Source organism: Furipterus horrens, unplaced genomic scaffold (assembly GCF_987537825.1).
Source record: "Furipterus horrens unplaced genomic scaffold, mFurHor1.1.pri manual_scaffold_3, whole genome shotgun sequence".
NCBI classification, from domain to species: Eukaryota; Metazoa; Chordata; class Mammalia; order Chiroptera; family Furipteridae; genus Furipterus; species Furipterus horrens.
Window position 1 is genome coordinate 172,237,288 of NW_028327173.1, and position 14,440 is coordinate 172,251,727.

At 43.3% G+C, this 14,440-nt stretch overlaps 1 protein-coding gene across 2 annotated transcripts in view; it reads right to left on the minus strand.

Annotated features, from left to right (window-relative positions):
• Positions 1-8,861, minus strand: part of PYGL (glycogen phosphorylase L) — a 35,016-nt gene extending 26,155 nt beyond the window's left edge. Inside the window, exons 1-3 of one of the 2 annotated variants that reach the window (XM_090270862.1) lie at positions 8,483-8,854; positions 3,562-3,663; positions 716-794 (exon numbers count right to left, since the gene is read on the minus strand). In XM_090270862.1, coding sequence (XP_090126988.1) covers positions 716-794; positions 3,562-3,663; positions 8,483-8,725 — 424 coding nt within the window. In that variant the 5' untranslated portion in view covers positions 8,726-8,854. Of the gene's footprint in view, positions 1-715; positions 795-3,561; positions 3,664-8,482 lie in introns of both variants that reach the window. The other variant, XM_090270863.1, reaches the window with a different exon arrangement.
• Positions 8,862-14,440: the final 5,579 nt, after the last annotated feature.

The following is a 14,440-nucleotide window of genomic DNA, read 5'->3' on the forward strand; positions in this document are numbered from 1 at the left end:
TAGGTAATTTTTAATAGTTTGCTTTTACAAATAATGCTATAACAATTTTTTTCACATGCCTCCTTTTGCACATGTGTGAGGCTTGCCCCCTGCCACCCCACCCCCCCAGGAAAAAAAGGAAGAACTGCTTGGTCATAGGTATGTATATTTTTAACTTAATGGAGTTAATATTATCTTTAACGTTTTCCTCTATAGTTGTTGAAAAACCATTTCCTGAATAAAGCAAAAAACTCAAACTGCATCTATACAAAAAATAATAATAATTAACTAAATCATGCCAATACTATAACAAGTATATACCTACTAGTCCATCAGAAAGCAAACTGCCAAGTGCACAAGGCAACAACACAATGGTTAGACAACTTCGGTCCTACCTCACAAGCACGTGAATTGAGTAGCTGTGACCATGAACAGTGAAGTAAAGGGTTCACTTTGGAAACCCTTAAGTGCACAAGGAAGGATCTGGTTAACCTTAAGGTTTTAAGCAATGTCTCCAAGGGTTTTAAGCAATGTCTCTGTTTTCAAGTTCCCTTCTCTTCTGTCTGTGTGGAACCGATCAAACCAGAGGGCAAACTCAAAAACAAGTACATTTGTAACCAGGTCACACCTTGCGCTTCTTGTAGAGTTTCTTTGGTTCTTCTTAGCATGGTCATGCATGGCATCTGAGAAGGCATCGACTGGCCAAACACTATGATGCACTAACCATGTCACTTACCAGCAAGCCTGCCAAGGCCACCATTGCCAAGCCCAGCATCTTCTTCCATTTCTTCTAACTCCTCTATATCCAATCCAAGCTGGTGATGAAAGGAAAACGTCACTGAATGTGGATACAAATGCAGGCCATTTCAGAGAGCAATCATTTACTAAAGCTCTGGGTCAAGTACCCAGGTTTATCTGTGTACTCTATCCTGTCGGCTCCCTAGCAACTTATTCTGGCAACAGATGCCCACTGCAGATGACGGTGACTGCAAATGGAAACTGTCCGAGATGGCCTTGCATCAGCTTGTAGAGAAGTGTGGCTCTCAATGTCCATTACTGACTCTGTTATTTCTCAGCTATGTGACGTTGGGTGAGCTACTAAATCTCTTCATGACTCACTTCTTTTATTTAAAAGGTAAGTCCTCATTGGACGACGGTATGTCCTGCATTTAGGGTTGTTGTGAATTAAATGAATTATATAAACAAACCATTTAGATTATTCCTGGGCAGATATTCCTCAGTAAATATTAACCTATTATTATTTTGTAAGATTCCCTTTTTGTGCTGTTGGGGTAAAACCTAAGAAATAGTCCAGTTCGAAGCTGGTCAGAAGGATATTATAAATTATCAAAAGGTATGATGTCAGAGTTTCCAGAACAGAGTAAAGTTCATCTTTTCAGGACCACTGCCTATTTACTCAGTAGGGTCAATGGCTGTTAACCCAAAGCCATGAGATGTGAGGACAGACAGCAATCAAGGAAACCTCAGCCCTATGGTCTAGCTCAGTGATTATCAACCTTTTTCATCTCACGATATGCATAAACTAATTAATAAAATTCTGTGGCACAGCAAAAAATGTTTTTTGTCAATCAGATACAAAAATAGGTATAATTTTGATTCATTCACACTGGATGGCTATTATTGTTGGCTGCTGTCATTTTTTAAATTTATTTTACAATCTACGGGAAAAGAGGTCAGCACTCCTGACTAAACAGTCAGATATTCCAAGTTTTAAAAATTCTTCCGGCACACCAGTTCCAAGTCTCCATCCAAGTCGCTGGTCTAGCTGGAGGGGGCTAAAATCCTCTACTTCTCCCTGGGTTGGCTAAAAGGCTGTGGGAGGCCTGGAGGCATTTGTGATCTTGGAGATTGATGCAACTGATAGCCAGTCAGCTCCCTGCCCTAAAGTGCTGGGATTCACACAGCCAGAAGCCACTAGCACCACAGTGGACTCATGTCAGAATTCTGTGGCCCTGGATATCACTTTGGACTGCTCCTTACAGTGAGGAAATTGATAGCAGATCAAATAAATGACCTGTCCTACAATGACTAGATTATAATTCAGCCCATACTTGGCTAATGATGGTCTGTTGTGAAATGACTGCATTCTTACTTGAATGTGAGACAATCCATGAAATGAGATATTATTTAAGATGAAAACATAATTTACACATTTGAAAAGATGCATAGAAAAAGCAACCATGCTTGAAGCTGATGCCCCAGTTTCTATGGCTACCTACTTGGATTCCTACTCTTATACCAAAAATTGCTTGGCCACACATGTCTTGGTAAGTAAATCTTCTAAGAGTTTAAAAAGAGCTTTGCTTCTGTTCACCGTTGAAGGGGTTTTCAAATTTGCTCCTTGGGGTGACTACAGTTTTATCAGGATCCTTGTGCAAGTCAATTGCTTAATGCTAACATTTAGGGTTTTTTAAATTCTAAAAATCTAAGTCTAAAGTACGACATAAACCTTGAGCAAATAAACATGGGTCACTTCATCCCACCTAGTTATATGCTGCTATATTATTTTCAGCTGAAATCAGGGGAAGGCAAGGAAAAAAAATTAGAGGGGAGCTGTAATGGTTCTTTCACAAGAAAATACTCTAGCTAACTCGCGGAAAGGAAACCAGCCCTTAGTGACAAGCAGCTGACCACATGACAGGACAATCACAAACCAAGGAAAAGTAGCAGTTTGAATAGTCTCCCATTTAGAATGTATCTTTGCATATTCCCATTCCTCCTTTCAGCCACATCAAAAAGGTCAAGGACTATTTGTTTTTGGTATGGAGATCTCTGAAGTTCAAGAGAGAAACAGTTAAATATATTTATAAAATCAAATTAGTATATTAGGTTTAAGACCTCATGCTCCTCATTTAAGGAGGAAGTGTATTTTACATGTCACTTAGCAAAACGGAAAGCATGATGATGATATTTTAAAAGCTAATTATTTTCAAATATTGCCTTGATATACAAATAAGTCAAATTTTGATCATTTTTTAGAAGTATATAGGAGCCTAAAATAAAGCTTGTGATTCTGTGTACTTTTATTTATTATTATTTAAAAAGAAATGTTTTTTATCCTTACCAGAGGACATTTTTTTTATTGCTTTTAGAAAGAGAGGAAGGGAGAGTTGAAGAGAGAGAGAGAAACATCAATGCAAGAGAGAAGTGTTGTTCGGTGGATCAAACATGCAACCTAGGTGTGTGTCCTGACAGGGAATCGAACCCTTCAGTTATAAGACACCGCTCCAACTAACCCAGCCACAGTGGCCTGGGAGGACTTAATCACTTTAAAAAGGCTTGTTCAGATGCTAGTTTCTAAGACTGTAATTTGCTGAGGAATGCTATCAGAAGCTTTGATTGCAAAAGAAAATTCTCATTAGGCAAAACTTCTCTAACTCTGTTCCTCCTAAACCAAAGATCACTAGTAGTTTGTTTTTCTAATAGTTTATAATAGCCATGTCTGTGAAAGCAATTTTTCACCTTTTTGGGGGGAGGAAGGTGCTATATCCGCAAGGTTATTGAATTGAACTTAAAATTTAAGGGGAGAGAATGAAAGAAATATGGAGACAATGTACATACCTGGTAAATGGCCTCATCACAGGCATTTTGCAGGCCAAGGTTGATCATGGTGTTTTGTAATGTTCGGCCCATGTAAAATTCCAAAGAAAGGTAATAAACCCTCTGAAACAAAGAAAAGAAAAATCCTGTTAATTCTGAGGCCAACCTTATTGGTCAACATAAATACACAAGGTCAACAATAAAAAACAAACAGGCAGGACTATTTTGACACGGGTTCAAATGAAACTCCTAAAGATCTATGAAGGGCTAAATAAAAGCATTACCGACAATTGGTTTTGGGAAAACCATTTTTGTATCCTATTTTTGGTGAAGAAGTTCTGTGTCTTTTACCCCCAGGGAGAAAAAAGTAAACTCATCCAACTAATTAGATTCAACGTTTTGTGTTTTTTCCTTCCTGTTCATGAGCCTCATAAATTAAGCGTATGTTTTGGACAAACAGAAGTCAGACTGCCATAGCTCATCATTCATTGGTAAAATATTTATAGGATGATAGTCAGGTAGGGTTGGCCAAGACCATCTCAAGTCATCCAAGAAATACAAAGATTAACTCCTTCCAGATACAACCAACAGCTACAAAGTATTCCTCCATGACTAATTACTGTAAGTAATATCACAATTAATTATTTTAGAACTGAATTATTCTAGAAAGTCATGAACTGGCAATAACAAAAGACTACCTCAAGTTTATTGGTGTCTATTCTTGATGAAATGGGAAATTTCACTATCACCTTAGAAACTGCCTTTGACATAGTCAAAGCCAGGTAAATACTATCAGAGTTGAGTGAAAGGTGCAAAGGTCACACTTCTCTAAAACCTTTTAAAACGTAAGCTCAGTTTACTAATTTCTTTTTTAAAAAGATCAGTGAGTAACTTCATCATCTTCTTTAACAGTATCTTTTTCTTCATACCAGTTCCCCTTTTCTTTTCCACCAAACACAAAACAACAAAAATCTGTAAATGCATTAATATAAAGTCACCTAAAATTTTAGGGACTTCCCCCAGTTTTCAATAAAAAGAGCCAAAAAGGAACGTATTTGGTCAACCCAAAGATATAAAAATAATATAAATATAGTTCAATATAACAAATGCCTATTGTAATATGTAACTCATTAGTTAACTATATATTTAAAATATTATATGGAAATGTCAATTTAGAAATTTCACTTTTTTCCACTTTCATTTTATGAAACAATTGAATTCTAAGTCTTCACATGAAGAGTCAACATCCATATTTAGTGGGTCATCTAACACTATTTTCCAGAGCACAGCATCATTATTTTTATCCAAGTTGTTTGAAAATCTATAACACTGTCATCAGGGCCCTCATCAGTCTATTGGGTACCTTTGTGTGAACTGGGGAAAGGTATCTTTCCTGGGCTGATATAGGCCAAAGGGGTCCATGGCATCTCTCACTCCCATGGCTGATGCCCTTGTACATGAGGCTACTGTGTCACAGAAAAGAGTATCTCAAGCCACAAATACCAATTTGGGTAACATCAGGTCAGTTTTTTTTTTCATTTTTCTCTGTATTTTCATGATCTCTATAAAATAACCACTATGTATTGCTTTTTACTTTTTGGTGATCTATAAAAAGCTTGCTCATAAATACAGTATATACAATGCAACCTCAGTTCTCAGCTTAATTTGTTTCAAAAAACTAAAGTGATTTGTTCTAAAACCAAATCTCTTTTGTTACATGAAAGATACATGACTGATCATACAGGTATCAGTATGAAAGGGTTGTTGGGTAGAGAACTAAGACCCAGTTTCGTTAGATTATCAACATCTTTTCTGTGAACAACTTCATTGGAGAACCGAGGATTGACTGTATTTCCCATACTTGCAATTGCAAAGTTTTGCCCCCAGGAATAATGACTACATTTGTTACATTTCTTTGCCTCCCTTTTAATGATTACAAACAGACTTTACAAAGACATGTATTTAAGGCAATTCCTATTTTCTCATAAAAATAATTTTTGGAGGGACTTCACCTTATATCTGGGGGTATATAAGATCTTGAAAAACTCCACCCTCTTACTTAGTGGTCTCTCAACATTTATTACACTCCTGGTAGGAAAATATAGAGCATCTCCAATATACCTTAGAAATTATATGCATGCACTACTATCACTAATAATTATGTATATTTTAGAAAATGTGGACAGTTTCAAAAAGCATGCAAAAATAAAATGATGAGGAAATAATAATAACCAATATTTTAAAAATAATTAAAATTTTATTCCTAACATTACTCAGAGGACTCAGGTACTTCTGGGAAGACAGATGGAACAGGTGGCAACAAAACTGAGATCTGCAGGAGAGGCAAGAGTTGAGCATAGAGACAGTGGCAAGAAGGCCATTCCAAGTGAAGGGCACAGGGTGGGCAGATGCCAAGGTGGGGAGAACATGGCATGGATGGGACAGCACATTGATTTGGTGGGAGAGCAAGGTAAGCCCAGAAGCGTAATGGGAGATAAGATGGGAGGACAGGTTCACCTGGACTAGAAGGGCTTTAAATACTTGATTAAGGACTAAGGCAGTCAATGGGATCCAATGATACCTGAGCAAAGGGCAAGATGTATTGTTTTTGTATGCTTCATGGAACTACAGTGCATAGCATGAGCTGGGACTGCCAACTCGGATACCTTCAGGAGCCAAGCAGGGAAAAGACCTATGTAATGTAGATCACATAAAACAACGAGGAGTATTGGGCCAAGAATTGGAGTGTCCAAGTCCTGCCCAAAGCCACTCAAAATTAAATTGCTTAAAGATATCTTGTTGGCCAAAGTATGTCTGCAAGCCACATTCAGCTGCATGCTGCCAGTTTTACCACTTCTGGGAAGCAAGAGGGCCACTCAGAAGTCTATTTCATAGACCAGTAGCCAGGGCCTCACTTAGAGAAGTGAGACTGCAAGAGAAGAATTTCAACAGAACCTGCAGAAATCAATAGCATTTGGCAACCTATTGACTGGGGAATATAGGAAGTCAAAGGTGAGACTCAAGTTTTGTGTCTAGGTGACTGTGAGGATGGCACTGCCATTAAAATCAGAAACACAGAAGGCAGGGCAGGACCTGGAGGGATTATGATTTAAGTTTAAGGAAATAGGAAGAGATCTAGGTATGTTCACCAAGCACTTAGAAGTGTAGGAATGGAATCCTAAAAAATTCAGACTAAAGATCCAGATTTGGAATTCATTTGCACAGATAGCACAGAGCAGGGGAGGTGGGAGAGGAAACTGGACACACTTACTGGCTCTGGTCCATGCTGTGGGGCAGGGACTCCTGTTTAGTTGAACACTATCACAGGGTAAATACTTTATTAACACACATGGAATGAGTCTTGTTCACTGTTGAATCCCCAGTGTACCACTATCAGAATACCTGGCTTATACCTGCAGTCAAGTAGGGGAGGAGAGCCCAGTGAAGAAATTAGCCAGAGAACCTGGAAAAGTACCGGATAAGCCACCAGAGGAGAAACATACAAGGGGATTGTGTTCTGTGAGGCTTGGTGTTAAATGCTATGTAAGAGTGTGTGGGGATGCGGGGAGGGCGGGGCGGTTTGGGGGTGGTGATGAGGTCCTAAAATACAGCTCATCACCTCACTCTCCAGTTTAAAAACAAAACAAAGTCCTACGCAAATAAAAAAAGATACAGTACACACACACACACACACACACACACACACACACACACACACACACACACACACAGAGTCTGTACCCTGGGACAGAGGCCTTGGCCTCTGGAGTGAGGAAGTTACTCCCCATTTGAAAGTTTTGTTACAGCTGCCCTCACTATGAGAATTTACTTTCTTTTGCTCAGGTTTTGTTTTTTTCTTCCCACTGTGATTATGGACTATCTTTTTCTTTTCATGTAGTAAAAAGATTCCTAATGTATTTCTCACTGCCTCCAGGATATATCAGTCTCTCACTTTTCCCAAAATGCCTCTTACCAGCTTTTCCAGTTTTTTCTCCCAATACTGACTCACACCCACCTCATGGCAGCAGCCATGGCTACTCTCTCACTCTCACTCTGCACAACGCAACCCCTCTCCCTGCAGCCCTCAATCCTCTCCACCCCACCTTCCCGGATTGGCCAGGGGGAGGCCAGTTCCTCTAAGCTCCCGAAGTAACCCTCCATCCAGTCCCTGCGCAGTGGACAGGAGTGTTCTGTGAACAGTCTTTCTCAGCAACTCCAGAGTTCAGAGCGTGCCCTGGGAGAAGGCCTCCATCCCGCAGGAATCAAGCCCAGGAGTGCGACACCCTATTCCCTAGAACACAGGGACGCAGCGGGCAGAGCTCTGTACTTGCGGTGGGACCTCTATCCACCTCTCCACAACACTCAGGCATTCAGTCCCTAAGAGAAGCCCCAGACCGCTGCGCATCCTCCAAATTAGTCCTCCAAAGGCTGTACGGGAAGTGGGGCTTCTCCAACTCCTCCTCCTCCTCCTCCTCTCCCGCCGCCCCTCCCCCCATGCCTATTTCCGTTTGGCGAACTCTATGTATTTGTCTCTTCCCGAAATATTAAGCTTCTTTAAGGCACGGCTTTTGTCCGACTGCCAGGGGCCTAGAGCTGTGCTTGGCATACAGACAGGAGGTGCCGACGCCTCTTGATTAAGTGTTGGGGGTAAACGCTCCAAAACTTGTCAAGCGGGCAGGCGAGGGAGAACTGACCGTAGCCCACCAGGCGGTCCCCGGGAGTGGACTGCCGATGGGAGGCGTGAATGGGGGTGGGGCTGGTGGAGCGCCGGCCTGTTTCCTGAACTGCCCATCCACCTCCCAGATACGCCTCCTCGGATTTCGGGGAGCGCTTCCCCACACTGGGGAAAGACCCCGGTGGGGAGGGGTCACCACGGGGCTCCTCCCTCCCGGCCGCGGACACCGCCCCCGCCGCGCGGCTGTTGGGGAGCCCGGGTCGGTACCTTGGGGCACTTCTCGTAGTAGTACTGCTGCGTGCGGATCCAGCGCCCCACCAGGTGGTCGCGCACCGTGTGCGCCAGCGCGAAAAAGTAGTCGCGGGTTGTGGCCACGTTGCGGTCCTTGACCAGCGTGAAGTGCAGGTGCCGGTTGAAGCCCTTCTTCAGCTCCGCCACGTTTTCCACGCCCACGATACCGCGGATGCTGATCTGCCGCCGCTTCTCCTGGTCAGTCAGCGGCTTTGCCATGGCGGCGGCGGGCAGCGAGCTGGATGTGCGGCCAGAGGAGGCCGGCAGCTGGATACGGGAGGAGAAAGCCCTGCAGCTTTCGTCGCCGTTGCTTTTGAGTCGGAGAAAAGCTAGGGATCCGCCCCTTGGCGCGGCACCGCCCCCGCCGCAGGCCCAGGGCCGGAGTGGCGGAGTGGCGGAGTGGCGGGGCAGACCCCTCCCCTGACTCCGGGTCGGAAGCGGGCGTGAGCTTGCGGGGACCCCAGCAGGCGAGTCTGCGCGGATGGCGAGGGCGGGGCCCTGTTGGCCTTTGAAGGTGGGACCTTCCGCACGTCACGTAGCCATTCAGAGGCTCCCTTCGGCATCTGCGGAATTTGTGAACATAGTATTTGTTTTGCCTCCCTACTCTAGATTTTTGGATACAAAAGCTTGCTTTATTATACAGATATTTGTTTGCTATGCCATTATTATTATTATTTCCCACATGGAAGGGGTTATCATAAGCATCCCAGGGAACTTGGAGGGGCAGTGCGCTTTTACTTCCTTGTCCCTCTGCCCTTGTCAGTCCTTGGCATTGTCCCATCTTGGATCCTAGACCTCTGAGAGGAATTCTCGGGTGCCTCCTTTTCTTTCATTTATTTTTTTAAGGATTCAAATATTCGGGTTTCTTGGCTTCTCAGACCCATGTTTGCCTTTCCCAAAGCACCCTGCTGCTTCTCTGTAGAGACAGACTAGTAAGGAAGTCCTGAACTGGACCGTCAGGATGTTTTTCCTTGAGTTACTTTTGAACGGAAGGAGGATGTATGTGTGGAAAATGAAGGGATAACTCACTCCCTCAGTTGCCTTGTTTACATGAAACAGAGCAGTCTGTGTTAATTGTTAATCAGCAGTATGGGCTGATCTTTGCACGGTTCACTTCCGGCTTCACCGGTATTTATTTGTTCGTCTGTCTCCCCTCCCCCGCCCCCAACCTTGGCAAAGGCAAACACATGAAATGTTAGTTAGGATGTCAGAGGCTTTTTTGTTTTCAAGAAGTAGTATTAATATATTATTTTAGAAACAATTCATTGCCAGAATTAAAAAAAAAAAAGGCTGAATAGAACTGGCGAATAGACTTTACATGTAATAATAAACTGAAGCTGATTATTTTGAGTTGATGCATTGGTGGATGGGAGCAGGATTATGTGACTCAGGCTAAATGCAGCCTTCACCATAAAAGTGAAAATTTGGATCGCATACGTCTGGTAAAATGTCCAACCCCTTGTACTTCAGGCTTCAGGGGTTTAGACCCTAGGCATTTGGGCGCAAAACAGACTGATTTAGGACTCATGCAATATCTGAAACACTGATGATCTACTTAGGAAGGCATTTATAGGAGACATAGGAATGAAGATGTGGCCATCCAGATGAGGCCATAAATATCCTGAGAGTGGAAGCACATCACAATGATTGATTTTAATAAATAAGTAGGCCTATATGGTAATGTTTGGGGGTAGGGGACTGAAATAGAAGGTCCCTTGACAGATTAGATAACAAAAAATGTGTTCTTAAAATCAGTTTTGAACACCCCTTGGATGGTCACAGCATTAAGCCAATGTTGAGTCATTCTCATGTTGGTGTAAAATATAGCTCAATCGGCCTTAATAGCTGGATGAAAGAATAGGGTGGAGCAGTGGAATGAGAGGAAGGATCTGAGTACATCTTCCTTCCAGGGAGACCTCTGAGCAGCAAAAGGCAAAATAATGTATGGGCACTTGGATGGGGAGTAAGGAATTAGAGAGTAAAAAAGAAGAGATGGAAAACTCCAAAGGTAAACTTACTGTTCCTTAGTTTTGCTTAAGACAGTTTCAAATACGTGGATCCTAGCCTCACTATCTACTTAGATGTACTAAATTCTTACTGGAAACCTAAGATAATAATGAGCTAATAAACACAGTATTTACTTGATTCAGTACCCAGTCATGAGCTCACACCCCAGAGTTGAACATCTCTCAAAGGGGGAAAACTGTTAACTATAGATTGAGTGTGGGGAGGGACTACCCCGCCCTATGTTAAAGAGAATGTCCTGGTACTAGGTGCTTTGGGTACTCCACAAATCCAGGCTTAAATGATGACAAATCACATGGCCAGAGATGATTCCCTTCTCACTTCTCTTTTAGACTTTCTGTAAAGTCTTTAATATTAGCATATCTTTAAAACTCATTCATCTGTACTTCTAACAGAAAGCAGGCCCAGACTCTAAACTCTCTCCAGGTTTTAGCATTTAACTAGAATTTAATAACATTGTCTCCCATATTTATCCCAGTTAATGTATCAAAATAGACTTTGCTTTTTAAATTCTAAGTTAAAGAGAAATTTACTTTAAGGAAAATAATATGATTTGGGTGGTACATGGGTTGTCCCAAAAGGGGAGTGTGTTATTGAAGTTTGGGAAACAGAGCTTATGGTATCCGAGATCTGGTTGAAATCTGACTCCAGCTTGTTCTGTACTCTGGTCTAGGACACTGAGGCCTAGGGAGGTTAAGGTACTTGACCAATAAGATTATCTCCAAAAGCTTTTTCTTGCCCTGGTCAGGTAGCTCAGTCTGTTGGAGCATCATCCAGATACACCAAGGTTGCTGGTTAAGTCGCTGGTCACGGTGTTACAGAAACAGGGGAGTCCAAAAACAAACCCTAGAGTTTGTGGCTGGGAGATAGGGAAAAGGAAGCAGCTTTCAGGATGCCCTGCATGCCTGGGGCTAGTGGCTGGAAACTTTGTTGCACAAAGATCTGCTTTGAAACTTCCAAAGCTCGGGAGGATGGAAGGGGTCTTGGACTGTGGAATGGTACGGAAGGAGCCTACAGAGCCTGCGTGGGTTCTGTGAATGGTCAGAACTGTTTGCAACACCCACTGCGCAGTCAGGGATATATAAGCAGCTGTGGACATTTTAGCTGACGCACTCCCTCCATGTGGCTTAGAGGAGGGGGTCTCCAGGCTGCTTTAAGAGAGGCTCTTGCCACGCGGTTTGCAGGAAGAAGGCAGTTTACAAGGAGGCTGAGAATCCAGGCGGTCCTGCATTGAGAGCTGGAGGGCACCACAGCACAGAAAGGACCTCCCCAATCAGAACTGAGTGATTGGCAGCTACTGGTAAAGCTGAACTGTGCCCAGGAAGTAGGGAAACGGTGTTTCTGACTTTCCTGAGACTGGCCAGGTCTGGGAGGGGGAGGCAGAACTATGTGAAAGTAAACAATTCTTTTTCTTTTCACCAAACTCTGGTATTGAGAGTTATGATTCTGGCGGCGGGCAGTCGGGCCCCTAACTAAATAGCCCATGGGTTCTGTTTCAGTCGGAGCAGCCCAAGGGTTCTGTTACAAGGGCACATACAAGAATCAATCAATGAGTACATGGATGGTTGGAACAACAAATTGATGTTTTTCTCTCTCTCAAATCAACAAATAAAAATTAAAAAACAAAACTAAGCAAAAGAAACCTTTCACCTCTCCCTGACCAGAAACACTGAAAACTGTGGATCCCTGGGAAAGTATGTGTTAAATTGCTCACATCCGTTTGCACCAGCCTTGCTCCCAAACCTGTGTTGTTCCTGTTTCTCATCTGTTTCTTCCCCAGGGCTGCTGTGGTGAACTGTTGCCTCTGAATAATGAACAAGCTATCCAGACCTCACAGGACAAGTATAAGTTGCCCACTGTTGGAAAAGAACCTTTGGAACGTGTGTTAGTCTGACGAGAAGATAGGATTAAACATGCACGGATTTTATTAGGGGAAATGTCTGTGGGGGAGAAAATGGTGAAGGAGCCTAGTTAGCACCGGAGAGAGTTGGAATGTGTTGCAAGTCTGACATGCCCCCCACCCCCACCCCCAGGAGAGAGGGAGGAGAATGGGAGTGAGCACATCACATTGCTGTGTGGTCCCAGTGTTACAGAACCCCTGGGCTGCTCCGATTGAAACAGAACCCATGGGCTGTTTAGTTAGGGGCCCTATTGCCCACCACCAGAATTATAACTCTCAATACCAGAGTTTAGTGAAAAGAAGACAATTGTTTATCTAACAGATATATATTTAGATTATTCGCGGATTTCTGCGGCTAGGTCTTATGTTCTTTAAAACACCCACAAACACATAGTTCTGCCTCCCCCTACCAAACCAGGCTAGTTTTAGAAAAGTTAGAGATACTGTTTCCCTACTTCCTAGACACAGTTCAGCTTTACCGGTAGCTGCCAATCATTCAATTCTGATTGGGGAGGTCTTTCTGTGTTGTGATGCCTTCCAGCTTTTAATGCAGTACCGCGTGGATTCTCAGCCTCCTTGTAAACTGCCTTCCTCCTGCAAACCGCGTGGATCTCCTCTCCTCCAAACCGCATGGCGAGAGCCCTTCTTAAGGCAGCCTGGAGAACCCCCCTTTAAAGCAGCCTGGAGAACTGCCCCCCCCCTTAAAGCAGCCTGAAGGCCCCTGCTAAAAATGTCTGCAACTGCTTTTAAACCCCTGACTGCGTCCTCTGACGCAGTGGGTGTAGCCACCAGTTCTGACCATTCACAGAACCCTACACAGGCTCTGTAGGCTCTTTCCATACCATCCCCCAGCCCAAGACCCTTCTCATCTTCCTGGGCCTTGGAAATTTCAAAGCCGATCTTTGGGCAACAAAGTTTCCAGCCACTAGCCCCAGGCATGCAAAGGCATCCTGAAAGCTGCTTCCTTTTCCCTATCTCCCAGCCACAAACTCTGGGGTTTGTTTTTGGACTCCCCTGTTTCTGTAATACCAGGAGATCCAGCAAGCCCCCAACCCTGGGGAATTTTAGAACCAAAGTCAGCTGTCAGAGGAGTCCCCATGCTCTTAGTCATTGGTGGGAGCATCCCCTGGGAGGTGTACAAATACAGCAAGGATATCTGAAGCCCCTAGTTTTGTTCCCTGTGGTTGGAGGTCTGTGAGGCTCATTCTCGTGGCCACCACAGAAAGATATTGGATGAACAAACCCAAGTTAACAGCCATTATGTTTATTGTGCTGGCTCACCACTTTCGGGTTCATCAGAACTACAACTAGTACTTTCCAAGGGCTCTGGCTTGGCTCTTAGTGTGCATTCCCCCATTTAGTCCTCTTACAAGCTCTCTGAGGCAAGTTCTATTTTTCTTCCTATTTTACTGATGAAAAAATCAAGGCTTAGAGACACTAAATAGCTTGCTCAAGATCACTTAACAAGTAAGTGGCTGAAGAGGTTTGCAAATCTTTCCATATTGTTTTCCCTCCTCTGAAACAGGGTTTGGGATCTGTGAAGTAAACCTGAATTCTGCCTGCTCCTCAGCTGACTCGCCCTGTCCATGTTTGTACTGCTCTGTGGCCTTTTAACCTACTTCTAATCAAGTTCCAAAATTCAGGGAAATGCCAGAGGTCCAAAGTGGCCCCACAAACAGGTCATTTGCCCTCAAGAGATGGACCGTGTGAAAAATGAGCTAAGCTTTCTGCTCAATGAGTGAATTTCAGTACATTCCACAAAGTGTGTTTAATGTATGAATCTGTCATCCAAGGTTACTACCTAGATGCTGCTGTTTTAAATATTTAGTAAGATGACTGAAAGCCTTAATTTATTATACAATTGAATGCCCTTAGAATCTGTAGGCAGCATGGCTGACTGCATTGCCATCTCTATAATTGGCTGTGACTGTGACCATTTGCTTGTTACCTGAATATATTTGGCTTGTCTTGAAGCAAGTGGGTGTTCCTGGCACTTTCAGGTCCTGTCA